General features: G+C 42.5%; 1 protein-coding gene across 1 annotated transcript; it reads left to right on the forward strand.

Annotated features, from left to right (window-relative positions):
• The first annotated feature begins 4,481 nt into the window (after positions 1-4,481).
• LOC100677228 (olfactory receptor 2Z1) lies at positions 4,482-5,423 on the forward strand. Its single transcript, XM_003421322.2, has one exon. The coding sequence runs from the start codon at positions 4,482-4,484 to the stop codon at positions 5,421-5,423; it is 942 nt and encodes a 313-aa protein (XP_003421370.2).
• Positions 5,424-17,671: the final 12,248 nt, after the last annotated feature.

Raw genomic sequence — 17,671 nt, forward strand, 5'->3', positions numbered from 1 at the left:
TGCGTGAGGCCAGGAGAAACACCAGCCCAAGAACCATTCTGGAGTGAACCGTGGGCCCTGTGGGATGGTGAGTGTGTGGCTCATGGCCTGACTGGACACGATCACCCTTTAGCCAAAAAAATCATGACTTCGCTGTGAGGGGGAGTCAGAGATTGTGTGTGTGTGTGTGTGTGTGTGTGTGTGTGTGTGTGTGTGTGTGTGTGAAGTAATTTCTGAAAGCTCTGTTACAGTGTTTGAGGGGAGAGGCATAGAATGTGGAGGGAAAAATATGGCTTTTGGAATTAGGTCAATAATTCATTCAAATCCTTTCTCTATTACTTCCTTGCTGGGTGATGCTGAAGAAGTCACTACATGTCTTTGAGTCTCTGTTTTCCCATCTAAAAAAAATACAGATAAATCATAATAATCTGAGGGCAGTGTTGTTCTGAGGATGGAAAGAATCGAGCATGTAAAACACAGCCCAATGCCTGCTTCACAGCGATCACACCACTGGTGGGGCTATATGAGTGGACAGAAGCCCTGGTGGCGCGATGCTTAAGCGCTCAGCTGCTAAAAGAAAGGTTGGCGGTTGGAGCCCACCCAGTGGCTCCACAGGAGAAAGACCTAATGACACGCTCTCTTATTTAAAAAAAAAAAAAAAAAAAGATTACAGCCTAGAAAATCCTATGGAGCAGTTCTACTCTGTCACATGGGGTTGCTAAGAGTTGGAATGGACTTGACAGCACTCGACAACAACAACAACATGAGTGGACAGAGCAGGACCAGGTTCACCTGGTCACATACACAGCCCTTGGCAGGGGTTCGCAGTAAATGCTGTTTTATTGGCTGGGACGCTTGGTGACTGGAGGGGTGATTTGGCTATAGGTTGGCAACAAATTTTAAGGATTAAATTTTTTTTGCCTTTGTAAACCCATTGCTGTCAAGTCACTTCTGACTCATGGAGGCCCCATGTGTTAGAGAATAGAACTGCTTCATAGGGTTTTCTTGGCTATGATCTTTATGGAAACAGATTGCCAGGCCTTTCTTCTGTGGCACCCCTGGGTGGGTTTGAACTGCCAACCTTTTGGTTGGTATGGAAATCATGATATTCCCAGGATTTAGGCTGGGTCTGAACATAATGCAATTTTAAAATAAATATCTGGAAGAGAAACTGCTGGGTGAAATCTCTCCAGATCATTGTAAGCTCACCTTCCCTGAAACTCTAAGTCAGTGGTTCTCAGATGGGGGCGATTTTGCCCCACCCCAGGGACTATTTGGCAATGTCTGGAGCCAATTTTCACTGTCATAACTGGGAGGTGATATTGGCTTCTAGAGGAGAGACACCAAGGGTGCTGCTGAACATCCTACAACGCATAGGACAGCCCCCCACCCCCAACATCACAAAGAATTAAGCCAAGAAACCAAACCCTTTGCCACTGAGTTGATTGCAGCTCATGGCCACCCCAGGTGTGACAGAGTAGAACTGCACCATGAGGTATTCTTGGCTATAATCTTTACAGAAGCAGTTCACCAGATCTTTTTTCTATGGAGCGGCTAGGTGAGTTTGAACTGCCAACCTTTTGGTTAGCAGCCAACTGCAAGCTGCTTGAGCCATCTGGGTGCTGCAAATAGTTAATGTGCTTGGCTGCTAACCAAAAAGTTTAAGGTTTGAGTCCACCCAGAGGCACCTTGAAAGAAAGGCCTGGCAATTTCCCTTTTGAAAATCAGCCACTAGAAACCCTATGGAGCACAGTTCTACTCTGACCCGCGTGGGGTCGCCATGAGTTGGAATTGACTCGATGGCAATTGATTTTTTACCAAAAAATTGTCCACCCCAGATGTCAATAGTGCCAAGACTGAGAAGCTCTCATCTAAGTCAATGGGGCTGTGGGAGGAAATGAATGGACTTTAAAGAACCTGCTAACGGATCTCAGAGGCCAGAGACGGGTAAGATAGGTTTCTTCTACCGAGTAAGGGCAAGGGCGCCAGAGTCACAGAGCAGCACCAGGAAGGCCGAGCTGAAAAGGGTCAGGCTTGACTGTTGAAGAGGCCACAATGTTGATTAATAACAGCAATAAGAGCCAGCATTTCCTGGGAATGTCTTATGTTCCTGGTACCGTGCTAAGCACAGGTCATCTAGCCAGCTATCTCTTTTTCTTTTTTATTTAACCGATATTTGTTGAGCCCCTGCTTGGGTTTGTGACCGTGCAAGAAAATACAACAGTAGATACAACCCGCTCTTGATCTTAAGGAGTTCAAAGTCAAGTATCAGAACTATAGCAATACATAGATAATGAAAAGCGTTTACGTGTTTGCAATAAGGGCTAGAAGAAGTTTATACAAAGTATTAAACAAACAAAAAAAGCAAACTCGTTGGGTCAATTTTAATTCATGGCAACTCCATGTGTGACAGAGTAGAACTGCTCCACAGGTTTTTTTTTTTAATTTCTTTTTGGTGGCAATATGCACAACCAAACAATCATCCATTCACAATTTCTACGTGTACAGTTCAACGGCATTGGTTATATACTTCACGATGTGTCACTATTCTCACTATCTCTACGCATATTTTTTCATCACCATTAATTTAAACTCTGTGCCCCTCAAAATTCTCATCTCTGTTTTAGATTAACTGTTGTCAGTTTACACACATATGGAAAATTCTTTATAAGAACTCAACGCTCAAGGAAAACATTCTTCATTAATTGGGCTAAACTGCTGTTTAGTTTAATGATGGCTCATGGGTTCATAATGTTTTCTTGGCTGTGATCTTTATGGAAGCAGATTGCCAGAATTTTCTCCTGTGGTGCCTCTGAGTGGGTTTGAACTGCTAACCTTTAGATTAACAGTGGAGTGCAAACTGTTTGCCCCATCCAGGGAAAAAAGGGACGTCATACAAAGTATTATAGGAGCACAAAAGAATGAGAATCTGAGTTTTCAGAGATGACAGAAAACTTCACAAGGAAGCCATCCCTTTAAGACAAGTCTCAAAGTATTCCTTAGAGTTCAGTTGCTGCTCAGGATGGAAGAAGAACAAGCCAGGCAGGGGAAATGGTGCGTAAAACTCTACAGAAGGAATAGATTGTATTCACCAGCCAGCCATCTTTAATACTTTTTCCCTGTAGAGAAGTTTGAGCCTTGGTGGTGCAGTGGTTAACTGTTCAGCTGCTATCCAAAAGGTTGGCAGTTTGAATCCACCAGCCGCTTCTTGGAAATGCTATGGGGCAGTTCTACTCTGTCCTATAGGGTCGCTATGAGTTGGAATCAACTCGATGGCAATGGATTTGTTTGGGTTTCTGTAATCATTTTTAAAAATTTATTGAGCACTTGCCGTGTGATGGGCACGAAACTCTTACAGTCTTCCTTTAAGTTAATCTTCACAGCAATGCTTGTAACCTGGATCACTGTCACCCACCTTATGGATGAGGAAACAGGTTGAATAACTTCCCAAGGTCACATTGCTACAAGGTGGCTAGGCTGGGAATCCAAGTCCGTTTTAATCTGACTCCTGGGTGCCTCTCTTTTTCTTTTTGTGGTGATTATATACACAGCAAAACATATGCCACCTCAACAATTTCTACACGTACAATTCAGCAACATTGATTACATTCTTCAAGTTGTACAACCATTCTCGCTATTCTTTTGCAAATCGTTCCACCATCATTAACATAGACTCAATGTCCCCTAAGCTAAACCTTCCCCTTTCCTCCTCCCTCCCACCCCTGGTAACCACTAACGATCTTTGGTTTCTATATATTTGCTTATTTATTTAAATAAGTGAGATTACACAGTATTTTTCCTTTTGCGACTGATTAATTTCACTCAGCATGGTGTTTTCAAGGTTCATCTGTGTTGTGCCATGCATCAGGACTTCATTTCTTTATATGACTAAGTAGTATTCCACTGTGTGTGTGTATATATAAATCTATCTATCTATCACATTTCGTTTCTCCATTTCTCTGTTGATGGACATTTCAGTTGTCTCTACCCTTTGGTTTTTGTAAATAGTACTACAATGAACACTGGTGCCTGGGTCTGTTTGAGTTCCTGCCTTCACTCTTTTTGGTATTAGGATTGCTGGGTCACATGATAGCCCTACGCTCAGGTTTTTGAGGAGCCATTAAACTGTCTTCCACAGTGGCTGCACCATTTTACATTCCCACTAGCAATGGATGAGGGTTGCAATCTCTCCTGGACCTCGAAATTTTGACTGCAAGGGTCAGTAGTTAGCTCTTGACTGGGTTGTGCCCAGTGTCTCCTTCAGGGATGCTTGTTGCTGCTCTCCCATCCCATCCCTCTGACAGACATATTAATCAATCATGGCTTTTTTCCTCCTGATTCTAGTTGTGGCCTGATGACTCTTTTCGAGACAGCAACCGAGGCAGCCACTGTCAGTTGATTGCCCTTGGCGTGTAGGATGAAATTATTTGCCATCCTCATCCAAAGGTCTCTTTGCCAAAATTCTCCTGTTTTTCCTGCAGTTACAGTATGCTGCATGAAGCATGGGGGATATGAACCAGTCAGTGGCCTCAGACTTCATTCTGGTGGGGCTCTTCAGTCACTCAGGGCCTCGTCAGTTCCTCTTCTCCCTGGTGGCAGCCATGTTCACCATGGGCCTTCTGGGCAACACCATCTTGCTCTTTCTCATTCGCATGGACTCCCACCTGCACACATCCATGTACTTTCTGCTCAGCCAACTCTCTCTGTTTGATGTTGGCTTTCCACTGGTCACCATTCCCAAGATGGCTGCCGACTTCCTGCAGGGAGAAGCTTCCATATCCTTTGAGGGCTGTGCAGCTCAGATATTCTTCTTGACAATGATGGGTGTGGCTGAGGGTGTCCTGCTGGCCCTCATGTCCTATGACCGTTATGTTGCTGTGTGCTACCCCCTACAGTATCCTGTGCTCATGAGACGCCAGGTATGCATGCTCATGGTGGGCACCTCCTGGCTGGCAGGTATGCTCAATGCCTCTGTCCAGACTTCCATCACCCTGCACTTCCCCTACTGTGCCTCCCGCATCGTGGACCACTTCTTCTGTGAGGTGCCTGACCTGCTGAAGCTATCCTGCACAGACACGTCTGTCTATGAGTTGGCGTTGTCCACCTCTGGAGTGCTGATCCTTGTGCTTCCCCTGTCCCTCATCACCGCCTCCTACGGCCACGTGCTGGGGGCTGTTTTACGTATGCGCTCAGATGAGGCCCGACACAAGGCCATCGCCACCTGCTCCTCACACATCACCGTGGTGGGCCTCTTCTATGGCGCAGCTGTGTTCACGTACATGGTGCCTGGTGCCTACCACAGCCCACACCAGGACAGTGTGGTCTCTCTCTTCTACAGCCTCATCACCCCCACACTCAACCCCCTCATCTACAGCCTGAGGAACCAGGAGGTGAGGATGGCTTTAGTCAAAGTGCTCAACAGAGCTGGGCTCAGGCCAAAGTGATGACCACACAGGGGGCGCCTGGGGTGACAGCTGCTCAGGCCTTAGGTCCAAGGCTACATGTCTACCCAGCTCCTCCCAGATCCAAGACTACTTGGGTTCACATTTTCTCCTGAAGACTTGTGGAAAGAAAAGGTAACATTCTTAATCACTTTAAGTATATTCTTTCTTTACTCTTTTCACAAATGAGAGGACCTACGTTGTAAAGATGAGATCTCCCTGTTACTGAATTGATAATTATACTAGTAACAACTAACATTTGTTGCCCGCTCGATCTGCTAAGTTTATGTCATTTAGTTCTCATGAAGGCTTTGTGATATGGGGACAATAATGTTTTATGTGTAAACAAAAATGAGATTCAAAGAGGGAGAGTAACTCACCAATGTTTTCATGAAGTGGTAGAGTTGGGACTTGAACCCCAGATCCTGTGATGCCAACGATATTCCCCCAACCACTGTGCTGCATTGACTGCTGAGCTGAGGTCTGATAACCGCAATGGTTTAATATGTTCGTGTGTGTCGGGGGTTGGACCAGGCAATATCTGACGGACCACCAAATTCTTGAAGGTAAGAGTCACTGCTTTGAATGATGATGCAGGTCAAACTTAAACAGTATTTGTAAAATATTTGTTAAAATTTGAGGTTCATTAAGATGTTCACCGTCAATTAGGGTCTGGCCACTTTATCAAGAGCAATGCCGCTGGAGCAGCTGCTTCCCCAGTGTGAGTTTCACCTCCCACTGCTTAATTGTACTAAGTATGCATCTCAGGGGAGGCAGTTTCTCCTGGTGACTTTTAACCCTTTGTATCATCAAACGTTAATCAGAAAATGCAGGCTTACACAATGAATCTTGTAGCTAGAGGGGAAGGAATGTTCTTTCTGGTTACGCACATTGATCACAGGATAGGCTGTGCTGTTGCACTTGAGCAAAGACAACTTCCTGGTACCAGGATGGTCAGGCCGGCTATACTTGAACAAAGGCAACTTTCTCTTTTCTCATGCACTCCAGCACACATACCCCTCCGCTTTAAGGTATGTAATGCCCAAGTCCCTTTGTCCCTTCATCTTTCTCCTACAATGCATTGCGGGGTGTGCGTAGAGGAGGCTTCCTTGTCAACTCCCTGGGACGGTGGTCTGAGGGAGACCGACATGCTGAATCTTACCCAATTCCTCTTTGTCCTGATTACTGTGTAAGTAATAAAGCTTGTGAAAATGCCACTGGATAATGTTATTTTCTGAGAGCTACAGCCCTGCATGAGCTCATTTTCCATCTTCATCTCACTGCAAGTAATTAAAAAATTTTTTTGGTGGTTCTGAGTTAAATTTCTTGTGGAAAAATATGCAGATTGGTGGTTTCCAGGAGCTGGACTAAGAGAGGAACGGGGGGTTAACTGCCTATTGGGTGAAGAGTATTATTTTGGTGAGATGACAATATTTTAGAACTAGACAGAGGTGGTGGGTGCAGAATATTGTGAATGCCCTGTCACTGATTTGTTCAATTTAATATGATTAATTTTATGTTATGTGGATTTCGCCTCAATAAAGAATTCTCTCAAGTTTGATATTTGGGCAAAAAACAAAAACAAATGCAATAAATTGATGGACGGGAATCATAAAGGTCAGATACATTTTCGTGTATACGTACACGAACACGAAGTATGTAATGAAGACAGCATTTCAAAACAGTTGCACAACTGTGATTTAGTAATGTGTTTGTGGAGAATGGATTATATTTTTGTAAAAAAATTAAGTTGACCAATTAAACCTTGAGGTCTGTGGGTGGTGGGAATGGTTTATGATTGACCACTAACTTAAAGGTTGGCACAGCAGAAGAAAGGCCTGGCGATCTGCTTCTGTAAGAATACAGCCAAGAAAGCCCTATGGAGGTGTTATACTCTGTCACAGATGGGGTCACCAGGAGTTGGAATCAACTTTACAGCAATAGGGAAGAATTATATCTTGTATTCTGAAAAAAGTCCAAATATATTATAAAGATAAAATTAAAATGGAAAACTCTAAAAAATAAGAAGAAAACAGAAAACAAAACGTGTATATAACTTAGATATTCTACTGAAATATGAACGTTTACAGTGTCTCTCAGTTACCGAAGGAACTGTAGAAATCAATTCAAAAGCAACATTTTTGATAGTAGCATTTTAATATTAATCTGAGATAAAATTCCTGTTTGTGAGCCATGAAAGTTGGTTAGGGTAGTTGTACACAGTTGAGAGAGAGAACTTGTTGACAAATAAAGAAGTAAAGCGGTTTCAGTTATTTTATGATATGTGATTGCAAAAACAGGGCAGTTTATTGTTCAAAAGCCTAAAAATGTGATAGAGACTTGTGAGAGACATCCTTAGAACACCTATTTCCCCTGGAATCAATTTTATCTTTTAGTTCTTTCAAAGAGTTGTTACCAGGCTTCATCAGAATAATGTAGCACTTTGCGGCAAAGATGCAGCCTAGTAGCCCCGAACTAGAGGCCAAGATGGAGAAGATCTACACTGCCACCATGGCCTTCCCCTTGGTGCTGTGGTAGACAGGGTGGAAAGTGACCCAGACACTGCAGAACACCAGCATGGTGAATGTCAAGAACTTGGCTTCATTGGAAGTGTCATGCAGGTTCCTGGCCAGGTAAGCTGTCTTAGTTATCTAGAGCTGCTATAACAGAAACGCCACAAGTTGATGGCTTTAACAAAGAGAAATTTATTCCCTCACAGTCCAGGAGGCTAGAAGTCTGAATTCAGGTCTCCAGCTCCAGGAGAAGGCTTTCTATCTCTGTAGGCTCTGGGAGAAGGTCCTTGCCATCAATCTTCCCCTGGTGTAGGGGTGTCTTGCTGCAGGGATCCTAGGTCCAAAGGACACGTTGTTCTCCTGGCTCTTGTTTCTTGGTGGTATGAGGTCCCCATGTCTCTCTGCTCCCTTCTCTCTTTTATATCTCAAAAGAAGTTGATTTAAGACACAGCCTAATCTTGTAGATTGAGTCCTACCTCATTAACATAACTGCCTTTAATCCTGCCTCATTAATATCATAGAAGTAGGACTTACAACACATAGGAAAATCACATAAGATGACAAAATAGTGAAAAATCACACAATACTGGGAATCATGGTCTAGCCAAGTTGGCACATATTTTTGGAGGACACAATTCAATTCATGAATATAACATAAGCCAAGGAAAAAGTTCCTAGGGCCAAGGAGCCCAGGTATCCCAGGATACGGTAGAAAGCAATGACTGAATGCTTGTTGCACTCAATGATGAGTTGCCTGGGCTCAGAGTGTGTGTCTATGTCAATAAAAGGGGGAGAGGTTCCCAGCCAGATCCCACAGATAATCACTTGGATCAGAGAGCAGATGGGAACCGCAGAGTTAGAAGCCCCTGAAACCAGCAACCGCCTCATGGTCCTTCCAGGTTTCATGGCCTTGAATGCCAGAGTCACAGTAATGGTTTTGGCCCAAACAGTGGGAACAGCCACAGTGAACACAACTCCAAATATGATGTGTCAGAGGATGCAGGTGGCTGTGTTGGGAAGGCCGATGAAGAGTAAGGAGCAGAGGAAGCCAGGAGGAGGGAGAGGAGCAGGACGTAGCTGAGAGCCCGGTTGTTGGTCTTGACTATGGGAATGTCTCGGTGCTTCACAAAGACCCGCAGAACCGCAGCTGTCACAACAGAGAAGCACAAGGCTGTGGAGTCCAGAGCCATCCCCAGTGGATCCTTAAAGGACAGGAAGGTCACTTCCTCTGGGATGCAGTGACTTCTCTCACTGTTTGGATACTCATGAGCTGAACACTGGACACACTGCTCCACATCTTGAGAAAAAGCAAACACTCAGAATTTCAGTTTTACCAGTTCTTCATTTTTACCACATTTAATAACTGGTTACCTTTGCAGTCATTGTGACCTCTTCATATGTAACACTCACACATACTACATTAAGACTCTCCATTTTTGACCCAGTGAGAATGGTTTGAGCTGCAGGTAAGACAAAACCCATTCAAACTGGATCTTCAGCATATGGTGGGTCTAGGTGGGTTCATCCAAGGGTGACTCAGTGTCATCACCAAGCATGCAGATTCTTCCAGTTTTTTTTCCTACAGTCCCTATTGTCTTCCTCATGATTGGCCTTATACTGCCATAATTCACAATATTTGCATGGAACAATCAGGATTAAAGGTTTCCTTATTCACACTCAGATTGAGAGAGAGGAGAAGCTTCACGTAGCTCTTAGATGTTGCTATGGATTGAATTATGTCCCCCGAAAATAAAGTTTTGTAAATCCTAACCTCTATGCCTGTGGTTATAATCCCATTTGGGTTAGGGTTGTTGTTGTTATGGTAATGAAGCAGGATTAGTGTAGGGAGTGTCTTGAGTCAATCTCTTTTGGGATATAAAAGAGATTAAACAAGCAAGCAAAAGAAAGAAAGGTGGGGTAAGTAAGATAGCTGCCAAGACACATGGAAATCTCCAAGGAACTAGGAAGCGAAAGCCGGTGAGACTAGGAACTTCCTCCTCCAGAGGCAATGGAGAGGGAAAGCCTTCCCCGGGAGCTGGCACTCTGAATTCAGACTTCTAGGCCTAAACACCCCCTCACATCTGTCAGCTTGTACTGTGGGGGCTTGCATGTTGCTGTGATGCTGGAAGTTATGCCACTGGTATTCAAATACCAGCAGGGTCACCTATGGTTTCAGCTGAGCTTCCAGACTAAGACAGACTAGGAAGAAGGACCTGGTGGTCTACTTCTGAAAAGAATTAGCTAATGAAAACCTTATGAGTAGCAGCAGAACATTGTCTGATATAGTGCTGGAAGATGAGCCCCTTGGTTGGAAGGCACTCAAAATACATCTGGGGAAGAGCTGCCTCCTCAAAGTAGAGTCGACCTTAATGACATGGATGGAGTCAAGCTTTCAGGACCTTCATTTGCTAATGTGGCACAACTCAAAATGAGAAGAAACAGCTGCAAATATCCATGAATAATCAGAATGTGAAATGTATGAAGTGTAAATCTAGGGAATTTGGAAATTGTCAAAAATGAAATGGAACACATAAACATTGATATCCTAGGCACTGGTGAGCTGAAATGGACCAGTATTGGCCATTCTGAATTAGACAATCATATGGTCTACTACGCCAGGAATGACAACTTGAAGAAGAATGGCGTGGCACTCATCATCAAAAAGAACATTTCAGGATCTATCCTGAAGTACAACGCTGTCAGTGATAGGATAATATCCATATGCCTACAAGGAAGACCAGTTAATACGACTGTTATTCAAATTTACGCACCAACCACTAAGGCCAAAGATGAAGTAGTTGAAGATTCTAACCAACTTCAGTCTGAAACTGATCAAACATGCAATCAGGATACATTGATAATTACTGGTGATTGGAATGTGAAAGTTGGAAACAAAGAAGAAGGATTGGTAGTTGGAAAATATGGCCTTGTTGATAGAAACGATGTTGCGAGATTGCATGATAGAATTTTACAAGACCAATGACTTCTTCATTGCCACTACCTTTTTTCACCAACATAAACAGCAACTATACACATGGACCTCACCAGATGGAATACACAGTAATCAAGTCAACTACATCTGTGGAAAGAGACAATGGAAAAGCTCAAAATCATCAGTCAGAACAAGGCCGGGGGAGGCGGGGCCAAGATGGCTCAGTAGTCAGACACATCCGGAGATCCCTCTTACAACAAATACCCGAAAAAAAAGCTAAGTTCTTGTGCATGTGAATTTCTTTATTCCATCCTTAATGTCTTCTATTAACCCAGTCTTTTTTGAGCAGGGTATTGTTCAGTTTCCAAGTGTTTGATTTCTTTTCCCTTCTTTTTCTGTTATTGATTTCCACTTTTATGGCCTTATGGCCAGAGAAGATACTTTGTGATATTTTGACGTTTTGGATTCTGCTAAGTCTTGCTTTATGACCTAATACGTGGCCTATTCTAGAGAATGTTCCATGTGCACTAGAAAAGAAAGTATACTTGGCTGCTGTTGGGTGGGTGGAGTATTCTGTGTATGTCTATGAGGTCAAGTTGATTGATTGTGGCATTTAGATCTTCTGTGTCTTTATTGAGCTTCTTTCTGGATGTGCTGTCCTTTACCGAAAATGGTGTGTTGAAGTCTCCTACTATAATTGTGGAGCTGTTTATCTCACTTTTCAATGCTGTTAGAGTTTGCTTTATGTATCTTGCAAACCTGTCATTGGGTGCATAAATACGGCTATATCCTCCTGGTATATTGTCCCTTTAGTCATTATATAGTGTCCTTCCTTATCCTTTGTGGTGGATTTAACTTTAAAGCATATCTTGTCAGAAATTCATACTGCCACTCCTGCTCTTTTTTGATTGTTGTTTGTTTGATATATTTTTTCCATCCTTTGAGTTTTAGTTTGTTTGCATCTCTAAGTCTAAGGTGTGTCTCTTGTAGGCGGCAAATAGACAGATTGTGGGTTTTTTTTTTAAATCCATTCTGCCACTCTCTGTCTCTGCTGAGTAGTCTGAGCTTATTCTTATTGACTGTCCTTTGTGGGTGACTTTTTGTTTATCCCTAGCTGCTCTTAAAATTCTCTCTTTATCTTTGGTTTTGGCAAGTTTGATTACAATATGTCTTGGTGACTTTCTTTTAAAATCTACCTTATGAGACTCTTGGATAGATATCTTCTCATCTTTCATGATATCAGGGAAGCTTTCTGCCAACAAATCTTCAACAATTGTCTCTGTATTTTCTGTTATCCCTTCCTGTTCTGATGCTCCAATCACTCATAGGTTATTTCTCTTGATAGAGTCCCAAATGATTTTTAAGTTTTCTTCATTTTTAAAAATTGTTTTATCTGATTTTTCTTCGAATATATTGGTGCCAAGTGCTTTATCTTCAAGTTCACCAACTCGATTCTGCTTCTCTGACTTTCTATTGAGTTATCTATTTCCGTAATTGTAATCTTCTGAATTTCTGATTGCTGTCTCTCTATGGATTCTTGCAGCTTATTAAATTTTTCATTATGTTCTTGAATAACCTTTTTAATTTCTTCAAATACTTTATCTGTGTGTTCCTTGGTTTGTTCTGCATGTTGCCTGATCTTCTTCCTAACCTCATTACTGATGTCTTGAAGAGTTCTGTATATTAATCTTTTGAATTCTGCATCTGGTAATTCCAGGAAGGCACCTTCATCCAGAAGATCCATTGATTCTTTGTTTTGAGAGCTTGTGGAGGTAATCATGGTCTGTTTCTTTATGTGACTTGATATTGACTGTTGTCTCTGAGCCATCTATAAGTTATTGTATTAGTTTATTTTGTGTTTGCTTACTGCATCCTAGCTTCTTGCATTGTTTTGTTTTGTTTTGATATGCCCAAATAGGTTGCTTGAGTGAGGTAGCTTGATCATTTCACCTCTGAAGCTCTGACATCCTGTCACCAGATGGCTAGAGCTGTTATCAGGTATATCAGCCTAGGAGTCCATTCACTTTTCTTGTACAAATTCAGCTCGGGTGTCCAGGTAGCTGATCATCAAGTGTGTGGTGCAGGTTCTGTCCTACAATCTTAGAGGTGCAGGGGTGATTGGTGTAGGCACCAGTGTCTGGTTGCAGCAAGGGGTCACCCACTGAACAAGGCAGGGGGTTGAGAACCATCCCCCAAGTGTCCGTGAGAAAAGTGCATCCCTGTTCCCTAGAGCATACAGATGGGTGGGTTCGGCAGAAGGACCATGGGCACTCAATGCTTTTGGTTGTAAGGACTGGGAGGTACCAGTAATCTTTGGACCCCAGTCATGGGTGGCTGGGTGACCTTAATGGAGCCACCAGTCCTTAGGCCCCTGATGTGGGTAGGTGAGGACCCTGTTTAATAGGCAAAGTGGTGTCAAATATCAAACACCCACCTCTTCACCCTACAGCTGAAACAGTTGCAGTCTGCCAACAAAGGCCTATTCTCCTGAAATAGGCCCACACAGGTCCATGCAGGGGTAAAAGTTATGCCCGGACAGGACCCGGTTCTGTCTTGAGCTCCCTCCGTTAGTAGAGCTGGCAAATTATCTTTTCCCCCCATTGTGAATTTATTCGTTCCCTAAGGTCAGGAGAATGGCTCTGGATGTTCAACAGGACCTATCTCAGGCCCAGGGAAATCAGCAGCCTCTGAAGCCGGCTTTGGGGCAGCAAAATATATGCAAGTACTAGCTTTTGCTGAGAGTGCCGTTCTTCTCTGGTTCCAGAGGTGTGAGTAGGCTGTATGGCTGGCTGCTTCTCCCTGAGGAAACAGCTGCCAAACGCTACTAGCAGCCCACCACAGCCGCTCCAGGGAATAGTGCCTGAGGGATACTGGTGATTCAGGTCCGGTAACTCCTGTCTGCTTCTGAACCATCTCTTCCTCCCCCTGTTGCTCAGTCCGTCTTCTAACTTTGCCTTCGATGTTCAGAGCTCCTAGCTTGTCATAAATATAATCATTTCACTTGTGTTTTTGGGTCTTTGTTATAAGAGGGATTTTATAGGAAGTGTTTGGCTATTCTGCCATCTTGGCCCGGCCTCCAAATCTGATTGATTTTTGTGTGTTGACCTTTTATCTTGCCCCTTGGTTGAACTGATTTATTTGCTCTAGTAGCTTTCTTATGGATTCTTTGAGGTATTCTGTATATAGGATCATATCATCTGCCAATGAGAATAGTTTTATTTCTTCCTTCCTGATTTGGATTCCTGTTATTTCTTTTTCTTTCCCAACTGCTTTGGCTAGAACGTCCAGTATAATATTGAATATTAGTGATGAGAGCAGGCATGCTTGTCATGTTTCAGATTGTAGGGGAAATCCCTCATTCTTTCTTCATTGATAGCTGTGGGTTTCTCATAGGAGCCCTTTATCATGTTGAGGAATTTCCCTTCTATGTCTGGTTTGTTGAGTGTTTTTTTTTTTATCATCAAAGGGTGTTGGATTTTGTCAAAGTCCTTCTCTGCATTGATTGAGATGATCCATTGGTTCTTTTCCTTTGTTGTATTAGTATGGTATATAACATTGATTTTCTAATGTTGAACAAGCCTTGCATTCCTGGAATAAATTCCACATGATCGTGGTGTAAAATTCTATTAATACACTGTTGGATTCAGTTCACTAGTCTTTAGTTCAGGATTTTTCATCTGTATTCACAGATATTCATAAGGGATATTGATCTGTTTTCCTTTCTTGTGGTGTCTTTGTCTGGCTTTGGTAGCAAAGTAATGCTAGCCTTGCAGAGTTAGGAAATGTTACCTCCTCTTCTGTTTTTAGAAGAGTTTGAGAGGGATTGGGGTCACTTCTTCCATAAATGTATGGTAGAATTTCCAAGTGAAGCCATCTAGCTCAGGAATGTTACTTTTGGGAGGGTTTTGACAGCCATAAAGGGAAATGAAATGCCAATACCTGCTACAACATGACTGAACCTGGAAAGCATTATGCTGAGAGAAATACACCAGTCAGAAAAGGACAAATATTGTATGATCCCACTTATACGAAATATCTAGAATAGTCAAATGTAGAAAAGCAAAAAACAAAACAAAACAAAACAAACCATTGCCATCAAGTTGATTCTGATTCATAGCGACCCTATAGGACACAGTAGAACTATCCCATAGAGTTTCCAAGGAGCACCTGGTGGATTCGAACTGCCGACCTTTTGGTTGGCAGCTGTTGCACTTAACTGCTAAACCACCAGGGTTTCCACATCAAATGTATAGAGATCAAAATTTATTAGTGGTTACTGGTGGTGGGAGGTTGATATGAGTTGGAATGAACTCGATGGCAACAGATTTTGGGGGGTCGGAAGGAAAAGGAATGAGAGACTCATTGCTTAGGGAGGACTGAGCTTCTGATAACGGTGATGGAGAAATTTGGAAGTGGATAGTGGTGATGGTTGCACAACATGATTGTTTTAGTTATGAGTTGGAATCGACCCAACGGCACTGGGTTAGTGCTGCTCTAACAGAAATATCACAAGTGGATGGCTTCAACAAACAGAAATTTATTCTCTCACAGTTTAGGAGGCTAGAAGTCAGAATTCAGGGTGCCAACTCCCAGAGAAGGCTTTTTTTCTCTGTCAGCTCTGGGGGAAGGTTCTTGTCATCAATCTTCCCCTGTTCTAGGAACTTCTCAGCGTAGGGACCCCAGGCCCAAAGGACATGCTTTGCTCCTGGTGCTCCTTTCTTGGTGGTATGAGGTCCCTCTCCTCTCTGCTTTCTTCTCTCTTTTATACCTTAAAACAGATTGACTCAAGATACAACCTAATCCTGTAGAATGAGCCCTGTCTCATTAACATAACTGCCTCTAATACTGTCTCATTAACATCATAGAGGTTAGGATTTACAGCATATAGGATAATCACATCAGATCACAAAATGGTGGACAACTGCACAACACTGGGAATCATGGCCTAGCCAAGTTGACACACATTTTGGGGGATACAATTCAATCCATAACAATGATGAATGAATTAAAGTCACTGAATTGTACACATAAAAAATATTGAAATGGCAAATGTTTTCTTTTATATATATACTCGCCGCAATAAAAAAGTAACACATTTGTTATTAAAGTTTTGGAAAATGCAGATATACAAACAAGGAAATAAAAAACACGTGCAAATCCTCTTCCTCCCTCCAAAAAAGAAAATGAGAAGACACTCGAAATTCGGAAATAACCCAAACATCCATTGGCAGAAGAATATAAGAATAAATTGTGTTATATACATAACAACTGAATAATATTCAGTCATAAAAATGAGGCACTCGTACATTCTAAATGCAGATGAACCTCAAAAACATTATGAAAAGTGATGGAAGCCAGACAAAAAAGTCACATATTGTATGGTTTCGTTTTTATGAAATAGCCAGGCTAGACAAACCTGTACAGAGACACAGCAGATTGGTGGTTGCCAGGGTGTAAGAGAAGCGAGGAATGGGGGATAACCTTTCAATGGGCAAGGGAAATTATTTTGGAGTGATGAATATGTCCTGAAACTAGACAGAAGTGGTGGTTGCAGAATATTGTCAAGTCAGTGTTGTTGTTGTTAGGTGTCCTCAAGTCGATTTAGACTCATAGCGGCCCTGTGTGACAGAGTAAAAGTGCCGCCAAAGTTTTCTAGGCTGTAATCTTTGCAGGAGCAGATTGCCAGGTCTTTCTCGCTCAGAGCCACTGGGTAGGTTTGAACCGCCACCGTTTGGTTAGCAGCTGAGTGCTTAACCATTGTGCCACCAGGTTTCCTTTGTGGAATCATTAAATACCATTGATTTGTCCACTTCGAAACAGTTCATTTTACGTTATAAGAATTTTATCTCAATGATAAAACCAGTCTGTCAAGCCTGGTATTTGGGTAAAAAATAAGCGCCAAAAAAAGCAATCAACTGAAGGAAGAAATCATGTAGGTAAGAAACCATTCCACGTGTTTATGAGAATACAGTATGTGATGAAGATAACATTTAAAACAGTGGGACTACCATGTCTTAAGACAACAGATTATACATTTGTAAGAAAAAAAGTTGGCCACCTCCTGAATTAAGGAAAAAACTCCAAAAATACTATAAAGCTAAAATGAATGTTAAGATTTTCTAAAGGGGTCAGAAGGGAACAGAATAGAAAGCATGAATATAACTCGGATATTGCACAAAAATATGACCGTTTACAGTGTCTGTCAGTTGATATTAAATGAAGTATAGGAATTAGTTCATATGTAACATTTTGTGGATAGCCATTAATTTGAGTTATCATTGCTACTTGTGAGCCCTGAAGAGTGGCTGAGAGTAGCTGTGCACAAGGGTTCTTGAAAAAAAGGAGGGTAGAACTTGCTGAAAAGTAAACAAGCTTTCAGTTATTTTATAACATCTGAAAGCAAAATGAGGGTGGATTTTGTTCAATAGCCTGAAAACGTGATAGACTCTAGTGAGATAAATTCTTAGAATACCTATTTTCTCCTGGAATCTATTTTATCCCTTAGTCCTTTCAAAGCATTCTTATCAGGCTTTATCAGAATAATGTAGCACTTTGGGGCAAAGATGCAGCCTAGTAGCCCACAATGGAAGTCAAGATGGAGAAGATCTCCACAGCCACCTTGGTCTTCCCCTTGGTGCCGTGGTAGGCAGGGTGGAAGGTGACCCAGACACTGCAGAACACCAATATGCTGAATGTCAGGAACTTGGCTTCATTGAAGGTGTCAGGCAGGTTCCTGGCCAGGTAAGCCATGGAAAAGTCCCCATGGCCAAGGATCCCGGGTATCCAAGGACACAGTAGAAGGGAAT

Source organism: Loxodonta africana, chromosome 3 (assembly GCF_030014295.1).
Source record: "Loxodonta africana isolate mLoxAfr1 chromosome 3, mLoxAfr1.hap2, whole genome shotgun sequence".
NCBI classification, from domain to species: Eukaryota; Metazoa; Chordata; class Mammalia; order Proboscidea; family Elephantidae; genus Loxodonta; species Loxodonta africana.